Source organism: Dipteris shenzhenensis, chromosome 18 (assembly GCF_047967505.1).
Source record: "Dipteris shenzhenensis isolate YYH24624 ecotype China chromosome 18, Dip_SZ_1.0, whole genome shotgun sequence".
NCBI lineage: Eukaryota > Viridiplantae > Streptophyta > Polypodiopsida > Gleicheniales > Dipteridaceae > Dipteris > Dipteris shenzhenensis.
The window spans coordinates 13,017,322-13,038,505 of record NC_141613.1 but is presented as its reverse complement, the minus strand read 5'-3'; the positions used below and the strand labels follow the sequence as shown (position 1 = coordinate 13,038,505).

The 21,184-nt window shown below is 39.9% G+C and overlaps 1 protein-coding gene across 1 annotated transcript in view; it reads right to left on the bottom strand.

Annotated features, from left to right (window-relative positions):
- The window catches only part of EGY1 (Peptidase M50 family protein), a 48,051-nt gene extending 41,669 nt beyond the window's left edge, over positions 1 to 6,382 (bottom strand). Inside the window, exon 1 of the mRNA XM_087389871.1 lies at positions 5,567 to 6,382. Within this exon, the coding sequence (XP_087245997.1) occupies positions 5,567 to 6,166 (600 nt within the window). The 5' untranslated portion in view covers positions 6,167 to 6,382. The remainder of the gene's footprint in view (positions 1 to 5,566) is intronic.
- Positions 6,383 to 21,184: the final 14,802 nt, after the last annotated feature.

Here is a 21,184-nt window from a genome sequence, read left to right as displayed (position 1 = left end):
GGAGAGCGTACCTTGGTAGACTCTTCTCAAGGCATGATCACAGAGTTTTTCCAGCCGGACCATACAAGCTCCCACCCTATAGGCCCTAAACACAATCGGGACCCAAAGTCAGTGACACAACAGCTCAGGCACCGGGTTGACGCTCAGATTACACTTGGGGGCATTCCCTCCTTGTTCAGAGTGAGCACGACTGACAGGGGTCACTATCGCCCTTGTTAGACATAGAGCTATGACCAAGAGACAACGCAGGACTTCACCCACAAGCAGCCGGCAGCATTCTATCTCTCATTTCATGCTCTCGCTCCCCCACCCTTGACGAGGGGAGATAGAGTGGACCACAATCGTGACATTTGAAGCATATTTCACTTTGTATTCAGATGACAGATGACAGATGATCTGATGAGGATAATGATGATGATAGTGATGATGTAGAGGACTACTATTCTGATAAGACTATGTAGCATTTAGCTTTTTGCTTTTTGCATGGGTGTTGATGCTCAGTTAGTAGCTCCACCCTTTCAGCTTGCTTGTATCAGGTTTCTCACACTCATAGACTCATTGGTCATCCGAAGACTTTAATAAACTTTCTTTCTTTCTTTCTTTTTTTCTGTGCATGTATGTGTAGATATGGAAAGAGAATACAAAGAGATATCCAGCCAAACAAATCTCATAAATAGAGATACTCTCCAGATACAAAATATAGCCAACAGTGTGAGAACATAATCAGCAAACATACGCTGAGGTAAGGCACCAAGAACACCCTCTGTTTGCTGATGCAACTATTGTAAACCTCTCCTAAATCATTGTGTCCCCAATGACTTCAGTAGCTGCTCTAGGGAGGGCATCCTCTACAAAGTATGCTCTCGTGTGTACTGCAGTCAGCAAACTCCCAATGGTCCTCCACGAGCACAATCATCTTTCTTAGCCTCATGATCACCACCATTGATCAACAACTCAGACTTGTTGTCAAAATCTGTCGCTAATCTCAAGAGTAATCTTGCAACAGGTGTCAAAAGCTTTACAATGAGAAATCTTCCTTTGTTTGTATGGAAGGCCTTCACATTCCTCTCTCCATCCAACTAAGAGTACCTATACAAACATTGGTCCCAAAGCTACTAAAATCTTTGAAAAAAGATAATGAAAATACATATCCTAGAAATTCAATCTCGTGATGCTTGCCATCGGAGCAAGCAAAGTACCTCCCCTTTCGTGCCCTTGTGAAACCCTATAGTCATGCTCCCGTCGTGAGCTCTTGCCCATCAAGCTCCATCTCTAGGTGCGCTCCTCCATTTTTGCAAGTGGTACTAGACTGGTCCTCAGATCCCATGATTGAGTAGCATTCTCCATCCTCCACCACAAAGTCTGAATCTATGCACCACACTATTCAATGTCTGCTATGAACACCATCACCCCTAGGCCCCGCATACTCTGTCTCAATGGGACATGGTGCCGTCACTAAGAAGAGATCCTCCGTTACCACCTTCATAAGTTCCTGTACCCTTCACCGAATCCACAATCGTCCCAATAATCATGGAGCAAGCGACTGTGTTCTTCCAGTTCCACTCTTTCACGCTACGGATCTTCCGGAACTGAGATCCTTCCCGTGGCATCCAACACATCAACAGGATTTGGCTCTATGCCTTCCATCACCTCCCACATTTCCACTCACTAGATGACTATGAACCTTCACTTTCCATAGAGGATAGTTGCTTCCGTCTAGCTTGATCTGTCCAACCTGACCAGGTACATCCTTCCAGACGGGCCCTGCCAGCTGTCCTCTGGTGGCCAACCTGTAGCAGCCAACCAGCGCAACTCTGCTGCCTATAAATGCCCACTGACTCTGCTGGTACTTCTCCAGACCTGCTGCAGCACCTGTTGTCCTATCGTACGTGCTGCCATTTCTGTTCTTCTGCTAGCCCCATCTGGCAGCATTTTGCTCCAGCCTTTGTGCCCTCACCAAGGGTCTATTGCCAGCCACTAATGCTGGCCAAGGTGGCCCTTGAGGCTGGCCTAAACACGATACAAGGAGGAGATCTATGTGATTGTCCATGTGGCAGCCAGTTTGCTGCCCACATGGCAGCCCTTAACCTCTCTCTCTCTCATCCAATACAGTAGTCATCCTCCCCCATGTTCTCCTCACATGGGGGCTCACAAGCGGGGAGGTGACCCTAATATTCCAACGCCTAGCCATTGGCCTTGCCTTTGCCAAAACAATAAAGGCCTTCTCGTCATGTGCCTTTATATCGTCTCGGTAACCCTTTACATTTCTGGAACCCCTTTACATTCACCAACTAAAGGCTCACCTTGTGAAGCCTTCTCTTCATCATCTCATTCCTACTGTGAACTTGTTTCTTCATCTTTGTTTTGGGTGTTATCACATCCTTTGCCTATTATGTTGTTGACCTTGTCGTGGTTGTCCTCGAGGTTGATTGCCCCATTGGCTTAGTAAGTAAACCTTTAATCTGAGCTGGTGTTAGTAAACAGAGATGTAGGCCGACCCTAACTATCTTATGCTTCTTCTGTGCCTTCAAGATTTGATTTTTTATCTTCTGGGTTACTAGCTTGCTCCCTTCACTTGCCTTGATTGCTTTTGCCAAGAGTCACTTGAAAGACTACCATCCAGCCTTTTCATTTACACACGTTCAACCACGAACTTGACAAAGGTTGTATCCTCTTTCTTGTGTGACTGGGTAAGGAAATACCCCTACTCAAACTTGAACGTGCCAATTGGCTGCCTCGAGGATATTGTCATTGTTTTCCTGGGGTGTCACATTCCCTTTGGCTGTCTCAAGGATATTGTCATTGTTTTCCTAGGGCAAGCCCGATTACTCTTTGAGATGAGTGCTCTGCAGTCACAACTTAAAAAAGGGTGTCACATTCCCTTTGGCTGCCTCGAGGACATTGTCATTGTTTTCCTAGGGCAAGCCCTAGTACTCCTTGAGATTAGTGCTCTGCAGCCACTGATCCGCTTGTGGCATTCAACTCTCTTATTCAAGTGCTTTAGTTTGTCTCTGCTGTCTCGCTATTTCTGGATTTGATATTGATCATCTGCTACACCCTCTCCTGCAACTTAATTGGCGAGGGAAGTGGAGAGGGTTGGGTGAAATAGGTAGCCAGATGGTGAGGCCGAGAGAAGAAAATTGAGGGGGTTAGGAGTGAAGGGTGTAATTGAGGGTAAAGGGTAGAGGCAGCTCAAACAAGGATGCGCAATGGACACTAGGTGGGAATGGGATAGAAAGCAACAAAGAAGATGAGCGCAATTTGGGACTTTGAAAGCGTGATAGCTGGAGCAGGGTCTGCAAAAGATAAATGCAAGTGTCAGAATGAAATGGAATGGAAGCAGGTTATATACTTGGAAGTTGGAGATACAAGGGAGTCAGGTTGGTAATGAGGTCAAATGCCAACTGCAAAGTATTAGTATGCAAGATGTCTATAATTTGATTGCCGTGATATTGGACACTTGAACTAGAGTACAAGATTGAAACAACAGTGGCCTCTTTAACTTGATTGTGCTTGAACTGGGCCAGGTTTCGGCATTTATAATTTTAATTAAGCCATATGGTCTTAACTGGATATATCATTGAGCTAAAACAACCAAATCGATTGCTTGTAATGATTAGACTAGTCACTGGCATGAAAGACTACACTTTAATTCCATTCACCGCAATGGAAGCATGAGGTCTTCAAGGAAAAGCATGCCATTGTCACATACATGGAGTACATTGTGCAGCCCCGTCCATCCCAGTTTGGCTTTTTAGGACAAATGCTAGAGTTGTGAAGTAAAACCAGCATTCACTCTTCAACATGCTGACGCTGGATATTACAATTGTGCCATGCCTTTCTGCTTCTCTAAATCACTGCCTGCGACCATTGTGCCCTTAATCTGATTTGATCCGGTGCAAGTAGAATGACTTAAGATGTCATGAACTTCCAATCTACATTCTACTGCAATTCTCGTCTTGAGACGCGGATTTCATTGGTACTACTTCCTCCGACCCAAAGACCAGTTGAAATGGGCTATGATTTGTTGTGACACTAAATACAGTCCTATTGTGACCTATCATGACCTTCATGGGGTATGATTTGCCGTGACTTTAGAGGCTATCCTGTCGTGACCTTAATGGGGTATGCTTCGCCGTGACCTTTTGTATGCCCATAATGCTGTCTGTAGTTTTTCCTGTTGTCATTGGCCATTTTGATAACGATAGACTTTACCACTTTATTTATAGGCTCTGCCTGACCATTAAATCTGGGACAGTAAACAGTCAACTCAATGCCTTGATTTTCATCTAGGCGCCAGGATACATAAACAACAGGCTGTGAGACATGGGCTGCCTACATGGCCCGGCCATGTGGGCTTGCAAGGCCAGGCAAAGGGCTGGAACAGCCCTGCACATGGGTAGGATCATGAGACCTTTGTAAGCAATGGATTGGCAGGACACACCTGACCATGGTCGGGGTCAGAAAGGCCAGTTTAGCCATGGAAAGGCGTCCCCCACAGGAAGGAATCCACGGGAAGATCAGGTCGTCCTGGTTATGGGCCACAGTGGGCCCTTCTACAGACTGGGTCACAGAGGAGGGCATCAGCCGTCATATCCTCATCTACATAAAGGGGCATTGGTCCTTAGTGTTGCCAACAAAGCAAGCCATCGAAACCCCAGTGAGCCACAGTGCAGAGGGAGACACTGGCTGAATACGAGCGTCAGGTCCATGTTCTAGAACTGATCTAGGATCAGCCCCTTGGCTGCAGGAGTCAGGGCAGCTCCTTTATTGATATCTGTCCATTTTGGAGTGTAATTTATACATCATCATTCGGCTGTCTACTTGAGTGTACATCTCCAGATCTGTGTGTTATTAAGTATATACTTGTGTTCACAAGCCACTATTAGTGAAACCTTGAGCGTTAGGTGATCCTGAGAACAGTCCACTGCAGGGTTTAGGCTCTAGAAAGCAAGTCTAACAGCATCTGCATGCAAGTGTGAAAGTAGGCCGGTAGTTGAAATGCGAGTTACATCTTTCATGTATATTAAGATGCAAGTTCCTAACCAGAGTGATCGATCAAACTGCTAACACCGTGCTTGTATATGAGGAACACGACACATAGTTTGTGATAGATCGCACACATAACCTATTCCAAGGAATAAAAGAAGCTTAAAATTTGGTAGTTGTGGTGTGCCATAAATATTTTTAAATACAACTAGCATATCGTTGCACGATGGCAAATTCAAAGGCAACCAATAGTCATGCTGCTCCCGATCCGATGCAGCTCGTGTGAAGGTCGCAAATTTCCCATTCCAGAACTCAAATCGTTACGAAGGATTTTCATAAAATTAGCAGAGTACATGGTACGTGCGGCAAGTATTATCGTAAGCGTGATCACTTTCAATGACATTCGTACTGGTTTCAAGTGGCTGCTTTTGCATATGTGCAATCTCCGAAGCTTTTTCATTAGTGAGAAATACTGAAATGCTCGCTTAGGAAATAACTTATTATAGTGCGCAACTCCACAATAAAACGCATTGCAAACACCCACAGACGGCCCATATCCCTGAGCAGGTTAGCTTACCGCGTCAGATGAAGGTGGGGGAGGTGTTGTCTTAGACTCTTCTGTTTCTTCAGTCACTACGGTTATGGACTTTCCGCTATCCTGTTCGTCTTCTGATCCTGAACTTTTGCACCTAAGCCTGTTTCTGTGGACGCATTTTGGGCAATCCAGCTTCCTTCGAGCACTGCCAAAGCTTCTGCACGAACAAGCAATCCCCTTCACCTTTCTAGATCTGATAGGCCGTGGTTTCCGTTCGCAGACGCAGCTGAAATGCTGCGCACGCGCAAACATTCTCCTCCATGACGACTTCAAGTCCCTCCATGAAGAACGCTGGATAAAAGCTTCAGCTTCCGAAGGGACAGAACCGAAGCTGTCAGCCCATCGTAATGCGTCCCCAACGGCAGTGTGCGTATGTCGTCCATGCGACCACTTTTCAGGTACTCTGGAATTAACCGCTTGAGAATTTCTGAGCAGGTAAGTGGAGGTACAGAGGGAGACACCCGAAGACAAAGGATGGAAGCACAACTCTGCGGAGGGAGAGTCTACGGGCTTAGCGATGGAAAGACCTCGACAAGGAGCTGTGGATAAGGATGGGGAAACCGCCAAGCTAGCGGAAACCATTGAAGCTCAAAGGTGGAGAGCTACTCAGGAAGAGCAAGGATTCATGAAAGGAAAAAGGGAAGAGAGAGTAAGAAATACTGCAGAGAGGATGAGAAACGAGCTACTACAAAACTGGTGGAGATGGAGGGGAAGCAAATTGAAGAAAAATGCATTGAATGGCTTTGTGAGGAGGAAGAAGAACATGAAGAAGAAAAAGGCTTGCTCAAAATTCAATATTTCATTCAATTTGCCTCCCCTCTTTTTGCATCATATGCTCCCTTGTATTGTAGTGTGGTTTATCAGAATTGGTGTACGCTTGCTTTGATCTTTGTTGTTTTGTTGTAGTCTATGTTGAAGTCTTGCCATCCCAACTTTATCCCAAGCACTGCAAACCACTTCAACACCAAAAGAGGTGAACTATAGATTCAGTAGCCTTGTTACACAGAGGGCATAGAGGATTTACATCAAATTTCTTGGCCAGCTTAGCTCGAACAAATAGACACTGGAAAAGGACTTTCCAAGCCATAAATTTCAATTTACCAAGCCTGCAACGAACCTAGATATCTTTCAGTCTTTTATGCCACCATCCCAAAGAACGTCTCAACCCCCATTTACTATATATCACTATGTGAACCTACCCTCCATTCTTTGAGCTAGCTTGTCCGCATAAGTTGGAACAGAACAGGAGCCACCATTACCGTCATGCTTCTCCACATCGACCTCACAGCTGGAGTCGTTTCCAGGACAAGTAGCCCAATTATCATTCGCAGAAAGGACTTTACTGTCAGACATCATGCTTTCCTGAAAGTCTTCTCTCTTAGCATCTCCCACCTCGGGCACTTCACTGCAAGCCTTGGGCTGACAGATGCGCAAGGAAGAACGAATATACACGAGACTCTCGCCTTCTCTCAATTCAAGAAAATAGGAGTTCAATCTTAGTTGTATGCCTCCCTACTCAACCAGCAAACATACACTTGTTCAATGTATTGGTTGTTTTTTACGTGTGTTTCTTTGAAGCAAGTTATTGTTGCTACTAATAAGCTTGTGTTTCATACAATGTCGTCTCTATGACCATGTAGTGATCTTGTGTTTAGAGATTGTATGTTAATTGTGTTTGACGTTGAGAATTGGCGTTATTGTAATGCCCTTTTTGTGGTAAGTTTAAGTCTGTCTATCTCTTGTAAAATTGTTCGGTCCACATTTATATGTTTCTTTTCCAAATTCTTGATGATGTGTAAGTTTAAAGGGTCTCGTATTCTCAAAAGGGCTGTGTATACGAGACCATGAGTAGCAATGTTCGAGGGATCAAATGCTAGGGTGTCGTTGTAGGTGATGGATTGTCCTTCCTGATGTTAGTTGAATCAAGAATTGTGTGCGTGTCCTTCGAGGGATAGATAGTCCTTGTGGGCTATGGATTGTCCTTCCTTATGTTGGTTGAATTGGGAATTGTGTGCAGCATATCGTGTTCAAACTATTTTTCCCAAATTGGAATTCCCTCTCTATTCATGGCAACATTGTCTAGTCTTTTGGAGTCATGGTGTTGTATAGTGTGCTACATATGCACCTTGTTTTCTCTCCTAGATTTTGGTCTTTGAATAGACTCCATACGATGTGTGTTTGATTTTGTTGCTTCGTGTTTATGAAAGTACCCTTTGCCCTGTTTACTAGGCCATTTGAAATGTCTAAGTTTTCTGAGCATATTTGGACTATCATTCTCGATCTTAGTTTGAGTTTGTAGTGTAATCCTCCTGTTAATTTTGGGTTTTCCGACATTTTTATTTTTTTGCTACAGTTTTGTGCCTCCTATCTATTGCTATGATGGTGTGTGGTGTTGTTTTAAGGAGATGGAGGACTTCATTATTGTGCAAGTTTTTGCAATATTAGTGTAGAATAGATGAGCAACCAGTTCTTTGTGTTGTGGTGTCCTAAGGAATTGAGTGTTGAGATATTGGATGTCTTGTTCTGTGTGGGACACCAACTCAAATTCTATTCAAGATTTGCAAGAATGTCTTGTTTTCCTGTCGCATTGGTTTTGGTAGCTCGTAATATCGAACATGTTCCTTCCAAAATGATGGTGGGACACTGCCAAGGCTAATGATTTACTAGAGAATATCCCATTGTCCTTGGTTGTGATCACTTGGCATAAGTCTCCACATAGAATAATATCAATTCCTACATATGGCTCGTTGTGGTTGTGTTTCATCTCTTGTAATCTCATGTCCACCGCTATGAAAGTGTTTTGCCCAATCAAGGATACCTAGTCCAGAACTAGCAATCGCATGTTCTTATATAATGTGCTTAGTTCTTGAAGTTTCTTTGCACAAAGACTAGTGTAATTTGCTGTGATCAATGGCAAATGTAGTGTGGAGTTATTGTATTTCCACCAATGTTTTTTGCTGGTTTCCCTATGTATGCAAGCATTAGTACCATTGGCAAGTCCACGTCTATTGTTTCCTTGTGCAAGTAATATCGAAGAAGAGCTTGCACTACTAGTAGTAAAGTATATGTTTTACATGTCCTTGCATTCCTTGATAGGATGAGCATACATTTTCTTATCGGGGTTCAATCTTTTCTTCAAAATTATATCTTCTATCAAACGATGCTCATTGTTTAATGTGCGAAACATTTCAAAGTATTTGTATTTGTCAATCCTATTGTAAGTGTTAATGTTCATGCTTACGATTTTTTTTATAGTTGATTTGCTCGCATCTCTTTGCCAATGTCATAATTCTCGATCTGATCCACATTGGTCATTTTAGTGTCATTACTTAAAGTTGTGCTCTGAATGTGGTCTTCTGTAGCAACGATCGAGGCTTGCTTGATGAAGTCTTTTTGTTGTTTTCAATGATGTTCATGCCATGTGCTCGACTCTTTTGTCTTTAAGTGAGTGTTCATTTCCAATGAATGGCAGATATAGTAAGCAAAGCTCTCTATAGTGGTTCTTAGAATCTTTTTTGTTACTGTAGTTATTGAAAAGTATGATCGTATCTCTTCTTCTTTTTTTACATCCTATTGATGTGATGTTATATTTACTTTTACAAATCAAGCTAGGCAAATATCATGCAAATTTATGTTTCTTCTCTTATACTTTGTGACATTGTCATCGAAGAAGATGTCATCACTGTCACGGTGTAGTTTCTCTAGCTGCCATCGTCGCTTGAGCAAGTGTGCCCGCTCTTCTATGTTGCTTGTGCTTATATATGCAAATTCCATGTGCCGCTTGTGAGTCGTAGCAATAGTGAAATATAAATTGCTTGTTGTGTGCCAATGTGTGGTGTGTTTAGAATTGTATTTCCAATCCTCCTTACATGTTTGTTTGTTGGAATGTCTCCTTGTGTGCATTGTGTCATTGCAATTTTGATAGCCTCAGTCGTGGCCTTGTCCGCTTTTGTCATGTATGAAGTGCAATAAGCTGCAGTACCATGTGGGTGTATTCTCCCCACATTTTGCGAGGACTTTGTCGAAATTATTTGTGTATATGTCTTTTGGGTCTCTTTTCAATAGTATCAATGGTTGCAATGATGTTGTTCTCAATGCATCAATGTAACTGCCATTCTCGTTCAATCCTACGTAGTCAAGGAATTGTTGGAATGTGAGGGTAATGACAGAGGGTTTATTAGTGCTTCAGATACGTGCTTCATGTGTTTTTTGGTGTATGAATTCAATGTCTCTTTGTCCATTGGTTGGATCAGCATTGTTTTCCTTATTGGTGGTCTCGGAAAGCCAATTCTACATTAGTTTCTATTTTTTTGTGAAAGTTTGTCTATATTTGTGTGTTTGCAACTCTTTCTTTGGCAGGTCTAACTTTGATAGGTTTGGCGTTATGTATGTGTCAAGGAATTGAATGATCTCATCCACATTTGATGTTGCACGGTGGGTGCATATTTAACCCACAAAAGGCCATGGTCATGTTGGCTCCCTCTATTTTGGAGTTCTATGACAAAGAAGTAATCCTGACGGTCTCCCACTATCGAATTTTCATTTTGTAGGAGAGCCTTTAATGCATCTAACCTATGGATGTAGTACTATGTTGTGGTTACCAGGTTTACTCATATCAATTCTCTTATCTATTGTGCAGATAGTTTGGCTTGAACAGGAGTGCCTGGCTTGTTTATCTTGATTGGTGATTGTAGAAGAGGCTCCCACAACGTTTCAGCTCTAATGATAGGTTATGAAGAATATCAGTGGCACTAGTTGTCACACCATATTGAAGAGATTCTTATTTGGTTTGTGCTTGTAGTCCATCAATGTTCTTAAGCATGTGAAGTCCCTATATCCAATGTTTTATTTTAGTAGTTTCTCTATGTTTGTGTCAATTATTGCGTCCCTCGCTTGCAATGTTCTCCTTGCAATTGGCCTTTTTGCATTCTTACCCATGTAGATGATAGTACTTGCCTTACCATGATTTTCATTGACTTGAATAATATGTTATCAATAGACATGGCAATGCGTCTATCTACATTCTTCAGTGGTATGATGTGCGTTCTAGTAAGTCATATTGTCTTTGTTCTCCATATAAATTTTGTGGAATGTTAGCTCTTTGCAATGCCTCTCCTTTAATATACTAAGAGGATTGAAGCCTTTTGATGGAGCAACGATGATGAGATTCTCTTCAAAGTCAACAACTAGTTGTGTAGTGTAAAGCCCGTGCACTAGTGTATCTGTGTGAGGTTCATGGTCATCATGGGAGGAGGTGTTGTTATACAAGTTTATTTATGTACCTTCTTGTTCTTTTTGCAATTATGTCATGTGCTCAAGCCCTAATTCATTCAGCTTGACATTGTTTCTTAGTATAGAAGTGTGCAAATTAATTCTCTTAGTGCTCACATTGTCAATATTGGTCATACCAACCCACTCATGTAGTTGTGTTTGTATTCGATTTTCCTTCTAATCCCAACATGTATTGTGCATGTGTCTATGATGAATCTTGGAAGAACTCATTGAGCCCTGTCTACATCTGCAAACACATTAATTACACTTCCTCACAATCTGTATTATCAGTCATGTGAGCTCTCAAATTTAAGCAAAAGGGATACTAGTGGATATCAATCGTGCCTCAATCTCGTTAAGTGTAAAGGTGAGGTTTAATTTCTAAGGTAATTTCATGTCCTTCTTTGAGAATGTAGGCACTCTTCCTTGGTTGATGCTTTTAAAGAACTGATCACAAAGAAATCTCCGTCCTATGTATTCATATGTCACACTCGTATCCCATTGCCTTATGAAGTACAATGACATTTCCATTAAAACGTCTGAGCTTCTTGTGGAATGTCAGTGTCCCACAACTCACACAACTAAATGATGGGTGTCTTGTATTTTGTCATAGTATATCGATTTCACGGTCATTCTAGCGCATTCATGTTGATTGTCGCATGCCACTACTCCTTCAATCACTTGTGCATATGTTCATGAAATGAAAACAAGCCTTGCCTTTCTTTTGGTTATTGATGTACATGTAGTCCTCTTCGTTGCAAGCTATAAAGTTTTTTCATTATCAATTGTAATGTGTATCTATTATGCTCAGTGTGGCCGTTGTATGTTAACAATTTCTCTTGTAAAAAGATTTTTATTTTACTTCCTCCTCATGCTCTTTTGTCCAAGTGATGTACCTCTCTTCATCTGTTTTTGGAAAAGTGGAACAACTTCAATAGGCCTCCTACTCTCGTTAATCAATATCGGGATTAAATCTTGGTTCTACTGTGTCTGGATTGTGAACACGTGCCTAGTGTTTTGCACATCGAATGAAAGCACATTGAAACTTTTATTTAATGTGTTCTCCAATCTTTTCAAATAGTCCAACAACAACGCCCTTGATGATGAAGACACTACCAATCGTTGTACAATATGTGCTCTTGTTAGATTTTCTTGGTTGTGTGTTGATGGAATTGTTGATAGACTGGCGTGTGGATTTTATGCTCAGAGATGTGAACATTGGATTGCTTATACTCTTGAATAATGCTTCATATGTAGCACCCGAACTAAATTCTAGTGCAAAGTGCAATATGTTTGTGTTATGCAGTTGTAGTCGATGGAATCACTCACTTAAGGACATATCATACTTCTGTAGTGTTGCTTCCATACCCATCGTGATGAGCATCAAAGCTCAAAGGTATTCACTGTTAGTTCTGTGCAAGTGTTGGCTTAACACATTACAAACATGGATTGTGAACTTGATGTTGAAAATAACTTAAGGTGTATTCTTAGGTAAAAGGCACTTAAATTTTTGTCATCGTAAGAACATAAAGCAACATGGGGAAGGTAAATGGGCTTCAAGCCTCTTATTCAAAGCAAAAGCATGAACATAGAACTACCGTATTAGTCCACGTCACATCTCTGCATCAAAAATCTATGACAAAGCCAGGGCTATTGATAGTGAAGCTCCCTGCTAGTTTGGTGTCCAATAGAATGGACTTCGCTCATAGAATACACTCTCTAGGAATGGTGTCTCCATATCAAGAACGTTGTCTACATGATCGCCCTTCACTTGCATGGAAACCTCTCCTCCATCGCATACCACAATGTGTCCTCGAAGAGCAAGTACTTGGGAAATAGCTTGGATAGCAACACATGCATAGCACTCGGGGGTGTGCCGAGTCTCTCTAGATGTGTCAATTTTACGAGCAAAAACCTATGAGCAGGTTTATCTGAGTGTGTTTTTCAAGAGATTTAAAAAATTGTATTTCTTTAGAAAACATGGTTTTTACACTTTTATTTTCACTAGAACTAGATCCCTTTATCATAAAAATATACAGACGTGTCACTCATTCATTTTTACACAACATAAATTTTCTTATTCATAGACATCCCTTTGTACCGCTGTCATTACCTTAAAAAGCTGTTGAAAAATAATTCCTTTAAGAAACATCCCTCATTCTCAATGTATTAATACTATCATATATAATTACTTATTAACACATTTATATCATATGGCAATATCTTTCTAGTATTTTTATAGCATAAATAACAAGATATTTATGGACATGTTTCTACAGAAGGTTAAATTACTATAAATAAGTATTAACTTGGGCTTATATATCACTCTCATAAAATACATGTAATATTTAATACTATATATGCAATATATAACCCCACAAATGTGCTCGAATGGGGTGTTCCGATCAATTTGAGTGGTTGAATGACTATATTTGTACATTGGATGTGAAAGTAATGCCACTGTTGTCCAAGGTAGTTTCGCTAGCGAAACTACCTTGGAAGTCCTACTTCAAAGGGGTTTTGCTAGCGAAACTACCTGGATGGCTTGTTTCAATGAGTTTTCTTTGAAGAAACCCTTTCATGAAGATAGGTTGAGAGAGGTTTTTCAATGTCACCCCCTATTAAGTAAAAGTTGTAAGAAGGATCATGAGGGAATTTTCATAGAGAAGCCTACTCTATATGTGGGTTCTTCAAAAGACATCCCATTATGTTCTCACCATTCCTAAAGATTCGCGTAAAGATTTGTGTATAAAATAGGCATTGCTATAATACTTTGCATATTTCTAAGTGAAACTATGTTTTCTCCTGATCCATTTTGGCCATATTTTTGCATAGTTTGAAGCTTTTTTTTTCCTTCGCTCGGATGCTTGGAAGATTTCGCTCAGAAAATGCTCGTCCCCGGTCTCGACTAACTCTAGTCCCTCCAGTATGGAGCACTGGTGTTGAGAGAGTTGCCGTTCAAATTTGTGAGGTGTAGAATTCCTGATCCCTGTAACCAATCATGCATTGAGGATTACCATAGAGACTCCACAATGGCAAAGTACATTATTAAGAGTTAAGTACTAATCTTGCGCCCATATCCTAACTTTGAAACCTGACTCACGAATGTATCCTTTAGCCTCGCACCTTTGCTACCCTCAGGAAGTTCAACCAAAATTGTGAAGTCATAGAATCCCAATGTGTTGCATGCTTTCATGAAAAAAACATTCTTTAAGGTGTATATGACTATGCCCTTATCATTGTATTCTTGCATCAAACATGCTTGGATGTTCTTACACTCATTCACAAATGAAATCTATTCAATAAAATTAACATTAGGGATACAGGTACATGCATGTTCATGCGTAAGTCAACTCTATGAAAAAGAAGATCTTACTACTGCTCTATCCTCATTATTTGGGCCATTGGTTGTGATGACTTGATCACTTGGGCCACCCTCCATGTCCATTTTAATGACAATGAAAGAGATAGTATGTGTCACTGTCGATATACCACCACTGTTTGAACTAATCTTAGATGAAGCCCAAGGAACATAGGTAGCTATTCAAGTCTCATGAAAGAAGGTTATGGTTCCATTGAAGGGCTCTCCTCTGACATGCTCCCTCAATTCGATAGAAATAGTCAACATTCGACCTCTTTCGGAACTGTTGGACATAAGCATGTGAGACAAGTAATGTAATTATTTGGCAGTTATAACAATTTATAAAATTGGCTCTCAAGCAAGTGGGATACCTTAGCCTTGTATGTGCCATATTTGGCAAGAAGCTTTCCCTTGAAGGCAAATCAGTACCTATTATACTCGCAAATATTCTCTATGTAAAGTATGGGAAGCAAATTCCCACCACCAATGAAATTGTCTCCTAAAGGAATTATGGCTGTAGTATTGTGATAAGGTGCTCGCAAAGGGGGTTCAACACTTTGAGTTTCATTTTGTGCTCCTAAAGAGGTCATATCATCCACAAAATCATTCCTAGTGATAGATTGCTTGCTAGCTAAAATATTGAAAATGACATAATGTCAGAAAATACACTCATGGGAAATTATTTCTATCATAGGGCAAGCAATTCATTTGAGTTCATGTGATACATTCAATTATAGATGTTCTCATAGGCAACCTAAAGACAATAGGTTTAATTAACACGAAATGACATCCTCAACCTATTACAATCCTGAACTTTGATCCTCACTTATGACAAGCACATGTCCATAACCACAAATCATTTGGAACATCATAAATCAAATGTAAACCATGAAGATAGACATGTAGCCATTCAAACACATTAGCACGTGATATATTCTAATATGTATAGATGCCCTTTCCTAGCAAGGGAGTTGGTATGTGATTCAGGTCTATCAGTGAAAGAGTGTATGGGCTCTTTTTTGTCTTTGCAATGCAAGCGCCACCCAAGTCATAGACTCTAGTAAAGATCACGTTGTTTTCCATTGCAGGTACATGATCTAAGTCCCTTGCATACTCTAATTTCTTGACTCTTTGCTACTACATTAATGACGGTTGCACTATATGTAACATCTATAGTTATTGTAATCACCCATATCACAACGACGTGAAAGCACAGATGTAATTGAAAACCCAAGGAAAATGATTGAAAATACAAAAATTATGTCGGTAAGCGGTGTCCAAATAATAAATGATATTGTTATTTAAATGAAATTGTTTTGCTTCAAGTAGTAGTACTTTTTCAAGCTTACAGGGTTTCCTTTGATGTTATTGCAACCCTTTGAGCTCGATGTTGTGTCCATTCATGCAATGTATTGATGTTCTAAGTTATTCACTTCCATTTTATTTAGAGTCGATGCTAGGACCTCCGTGTTGAAGTGTTTCTTAAACGGTGTGTACCTGTGTGGACATCATCGAACATTTTAGATGGTGGGTTAGTTTTGTGTCGTTTCAAACATCTTTGAATGTCTATAGTTTGGCCAATATATTTTTTGCCATTTTGTAGACAAGTGATGCAATAGATAAAATTCATAACCGATGTGCCATTGTTTCTCAAGACGCTATGCTTTGTATCTCCATCGACTGTGCATACAGTTCAGTAAAGTATGAGAGAAAGTCAACGTAATTATATGACAAAATGTAGTTAGAAAGCACTTTTTTTTTGGGCAAGGTATTACCTTGAGTAGTTTGCTTTTTTGGTTTTGGAAAGATTATTGCTGATGTTCCATAGTATTTCTCTATGAATTTTGAGTCCACTTTGTATGCAATCTTGTCAATGGATATTGGCCATTGGTCCTGCTGTAGATTCATATGCATCCTTGAATTGATGTAATATGCTGTCAGCTGCTCGCTTGTCCAAATCGACAAAAGTGCTTCAAGTTTGAAGTTGAAACCAAAGTGCATAATTATTATGCAAAAGATCGATATCACCTTGCTATGTTTATCAAGTATTACTAGTTAATAGAGTTATATCTGGTGATCTCTCTCTTGAAGAAATGGGCAATGAGTTTGATGAGTAAGTAAATGTCTCTCCTTTCTATCATGATTCTTTCCTTGATTTTACATTAATATCTGTATAAAGAAAGTTTCAAGAGAGATTGTTTTTGAAGTGAAAGTAGAATAAATTATACACATGTTTTAATAATGCAAGCATAAAATATATATGAGAATGCAAGAATCAATGATTTGGCAATTGAACATGCAAGATTGGTATTCTATTTTGGAAGAATATCCCAAGAGTAGTAAAATAGAGAGCCTTGCTCCATATTTCAATGTCTTTAAAAGCAAAATTTTTGATGCGTAAAAACATTAAACTATTATTTTGAGTACCGTGATGCCTGCTAGTTTCAAGCAACTCATTGACGGAGCTATCAAAGGAAAAGAGTGTCAAACACAACAACTATCTATCACTCTTAGTGATGATATGTTAGAGTTTGATCGGGGAGAGAATTATCCATCAAATTTTTATCATGTGGTCAATGGTGATTGCAATTAATTGTCAATGATAGTTTCAAAGAATGAGTACACATTGGTCATTATAGATATACCATATGGTTTTAATGATCCAGGCTCTAGACTCAATGAAGTATCTTACAAGGCAAAGGAGCTAATGACTTTGCTTGACCAGTTCATGGCGATAACAATGGCAACACTTTAGTGTGTTATAATTTTTCATTCAGACTTATAGTCTGGCAGTGATGAGTGTCATCAATGATAAATGTGTTGGACATGGCCACCTTTATTGGTGAGTGCTCCCAACATTATGCAAAGATGTTTTTTGGTTAGTTGTTACTGTTATTGCTTTTTCCTTTTGATAAATTTAAAAGTTTATTTTGCTGCATGATTCAGGATGACACCTAATGTGAGGTAGATGAAAGGACATTGATTCACCCCTACTACAGAGAACATTTGAATTGGATATTGGTCTATTGATGGCAAGAAAAGCATAGGTCATATCAAATTCTCTCCGTCTGCTACTTACGCTTTAGATCATTTTATTATTCTGGATGTAACAAAGAAGCTCATGCATGTGACAATGGATAAGAATGGGGAAATAGTAAATCCTCAAAAAACACAACTCCTCATTAATCTCTCATTAACCAACTCGTAGATCTATTCTCAAATGAGAATGAGCAGATATTTTGATCTATTTTCTAGTTTGGGCACATTGACAGCATGTGCCTTGAAAAGGGTCAGAATGTAATTGCAGTTGAGAAAGATCCTATTCAATGTGATTATGTAAAGAAGAGTGTGAAACTCTCTCTCTCTCTCTCTCTCTCTCTCTCTCTCTCTCTCTCTCTCTCTCTCCCCCCCCCCCCACATTGATTGAATTTAGAAACAAGTGAAGTCAAAAACTAAAAGGGACATTCCTTCCACAGTGGTTGACTAGGAAGTTAGTCACTAGGAAAAGTGCACTTGTAGAAATCTTCACTCCTCAAAAGCCTCTGATTATTAAATCTCTCAGCATTATGTCTCCATATTCTAGTGTCTATTGGACTAGGAAAAGACAAATTTACAAGGCAATGGTCAAACATGAAAATAGTATGCTAACATTCATCACTTGCCTGATGAGCATCAATAGCTTGGATTGAAACGTGGAAAGTTTAACCTAGATTCAACGGTAGTCTCCTCACGTGAGCCCCAACCTCCAGAGATAATTCAAGCTCGGTTTGATGGAGGCAGGTGAGCTAGCTTACACTTGGGAGAAGGAGGTTGAGAAAGAGAAAGATTGAGAAACCCATACAGCAAGTCCATACTATAGAGGGTCCTACAAATGATTTAGATGATACATATCGAAGATATTACTAGACTCTAGTCATGGATTTGTGTAAACAGTTTTATGAATATGCATGGCTTGAATAAATAAGTGTTCCCAAGACATTTGACAATCCTTATGCTTTGCACATTTTGAAGAAAAGAGGCATTTAGTTTATTTTATTAATTTGGTGACACTTTTATCTTCTTTCGGTAGTTTTGTGATAGTGCAAAGTTTAATTTGAACATTAATAATAAGGTCATGCTACTATGCATAACAATCTAAGTTGTATCATGTAGTTTTCCAAGAAAATACTAGTTTTTCAAGAAAATACTAGGTCAAAGAAAATACTAAGTTGTATATGTAGTTTTTCAAGAAAATACTAGGTTAGAGAAAAGAGAAAACCCGTGGAATTCTTGATTATGCAAAATATGACATTTTTAAAAAGTAGCTGTATTTTTAATAAAATTTTGAGGGAATCTTAAACGGGTACCAATGTTATGTACCCAAAATAGATGTTACATTGTTTTTTAACAAAAACCTATAGTTTAGTGGTGCATATTGTGGCACTCATCAAGGAAGCCTACATCAATCAAATAAGTTCACGTTGCGATGTGATGTTTCAAGCTACACTCTATTTCTCATCTTCATAGGATTTCCTTGAATAGATCCTCACATCGCAAGCCGTGCATGTTTTTCTATAATAAGTGACATGTCAAATGTTTGTGTGTTCATTCGAGCACTTATGGTAACAAGGAGGTATACCCTGCTATGACTGGAAGAATCAACAAGGAGGCCCAAAATGTCCTCAAAAGAGTGTTACATCTTGACCTATAATTAAGCTGCATCATATCCCATACCATTCCTGGTAGGCCTAATGAATTATATTCATCTTTTTTTCTACCTCCTTCATGACGATGGCAAGCGGGGAGAGCTCTCCTCACAGTTGTACATAGGATGGGTTCATACGAGCTCGGTAGCCAACTTGGTGACTACCATGTTGGTGTTTAGATGAGCCCAATAGCCAACTCAGTGATGAGAATACTCCTGACATGGCAGGGGGAAGTAGCTATGGTAGGTTGAGTGATTGTCTCAAATCCTCCCCATGTAGGTTGATGTCTCACCTAGCTTTGGCATTTCTAGATGGCCATGTTGTATTTTGGCTCTAAAGGCCCAACAAGATTTTTGTAAAAGCCTTCGGTCACATGGTCCTCTTGTCCCATAACTTTCTTTTATTTGTTTGAGGCAGCCTCTATCTGGTCTAAACCCTCGCTCATGATACCATTGGGGTGGTATCCCCCTCTAAATAATTGTTGATTAGCCAAGCACCACTACCATCGACATATGACATAGCCTCCAAAACAAAATGTTAGATGTGCACCAATCAGAGCATCATGGTTGTAGAGGTTTGATGTCAAAATCTAGTGTCAGTTGGGAGCTCAAAGGCTATAATTGAAGGCATAAGGAGCTTGGAACTTGGAAGTCATTAGGTAATTACCATAAGTCAAGCTGGATGAGATAAAACCTTGCACAATTATCCTTAGAAGATCTATCGTATGGGCATGGCTATGTACAAGTGTCCACATAGCTTGCAACACAAAGCTACATTACACAATAGGTGTCCATTGGGACTTGAACCCATAATTGAATGGACTTAGCTAGGTTCACTGAACTGAGTAAGTTAGGCTAACAAGATCAAACAAAATAGTTACTCAACTAATAGTTAGGTTAACTAAGCCCAAGTTCCATTCACACTTGACCTTTAAAGTCTAAGACTATTCACACACAAACTTAAAGACCAAGGGACCCTACAACATTTCGAGAGATCCCTGCGAGAGCCTAAGGATGACTTGCAAGTTCTTGTCCAAGTTCATCAGGCTAAAGAAGAGTATGGGCTATCTCCCATGATAATATTTGGTGTGGATGCTGACAATGGTGGAGGATTACTCGTGGATTGGTTTAGATGCAAGGCTAGTTTCATTTGGACAGACATCAAATGGCCTCTTCTTCAGACTACAATGTGTGCATATGCCATGAATTCAACACAATCTCCGTTTGGACAGCGGCGACAAAGACCTTAGGGTACCAAACTTGGTCTCCCTTACAACACATGCCAAGGATTTGGGTGGCTTGTAGACTACACGTTCATTTGTAAGACATGGGCACATATCTCCATGGAGCAATGCTCCAGCTTCGGCCAAGCTAGATCAAAGTCTATGTGTGTTTTACAACAACAAACATTTCTATCTTTGTGTTTCCAAATGGGCTTACAATGCTAAAAGCTCCTTTGGCTAATCAAAAGGTTAGAGTTCTAAGATATAAACTTGAAACACAACTCTGTCTACTCGTGCAACATGCCTAAAATAAAAATTTAGGAAAATAAACACTATGTTTTTTGCATTACTATGAGGAAAACAAACACATGTACATGAGAAACATAGTCTAATCAAGATAATTAAACTAATCAAGCCACTAGAAAAAAAAATAATTTCACTACTACAAAACAAAGCAATTTTAATCATGGGGCTAGTTTAGGATAGTCACATATAACTAGTGTCTGATGTGTACTAGCTAGGTGACATATAACTCGTGCAACACAAACACATCTCCACTCTTGACAACAAGGTGCTGGTAGTCGGAGTATAATCGGAAAGTAATCGGACAACAAAGCTATCACGAGATGTATAAAAAGAATAGAGAAAACCTAGTATGTTTCTTGTATATCATGTTTTAGCAAAGAATACATCAACTCAACAACTCTCTCTTCAACAGGAGCTAATACAAGGTTTATATAGCCATTCGAGATCAGTCCAACTGTTGTAAGGCAACAATAAGTTTCAAAATGTAATAGTCATAGTCCAAAACATTGTGGTGGATCAGCCATTAAGGAGTGCTGTTTAGGGACAATTACAAAATGATTCCACTACTTTGTTCTAGTAACTCCCTCTTACTAGAGGTGTATTTATCCTCCCCCATGGTAAGTTTCCACGTGGGTGGAGGCTATGCCTTCAGCACCTGGCACTTTTGGTGGAGAGGTTTTTTTACAAAAAGTCGGGGATACGAACCCCTTTCTACTAGAAATACTCATTCAAGTGAACCTTGAAGGTATGTGAAG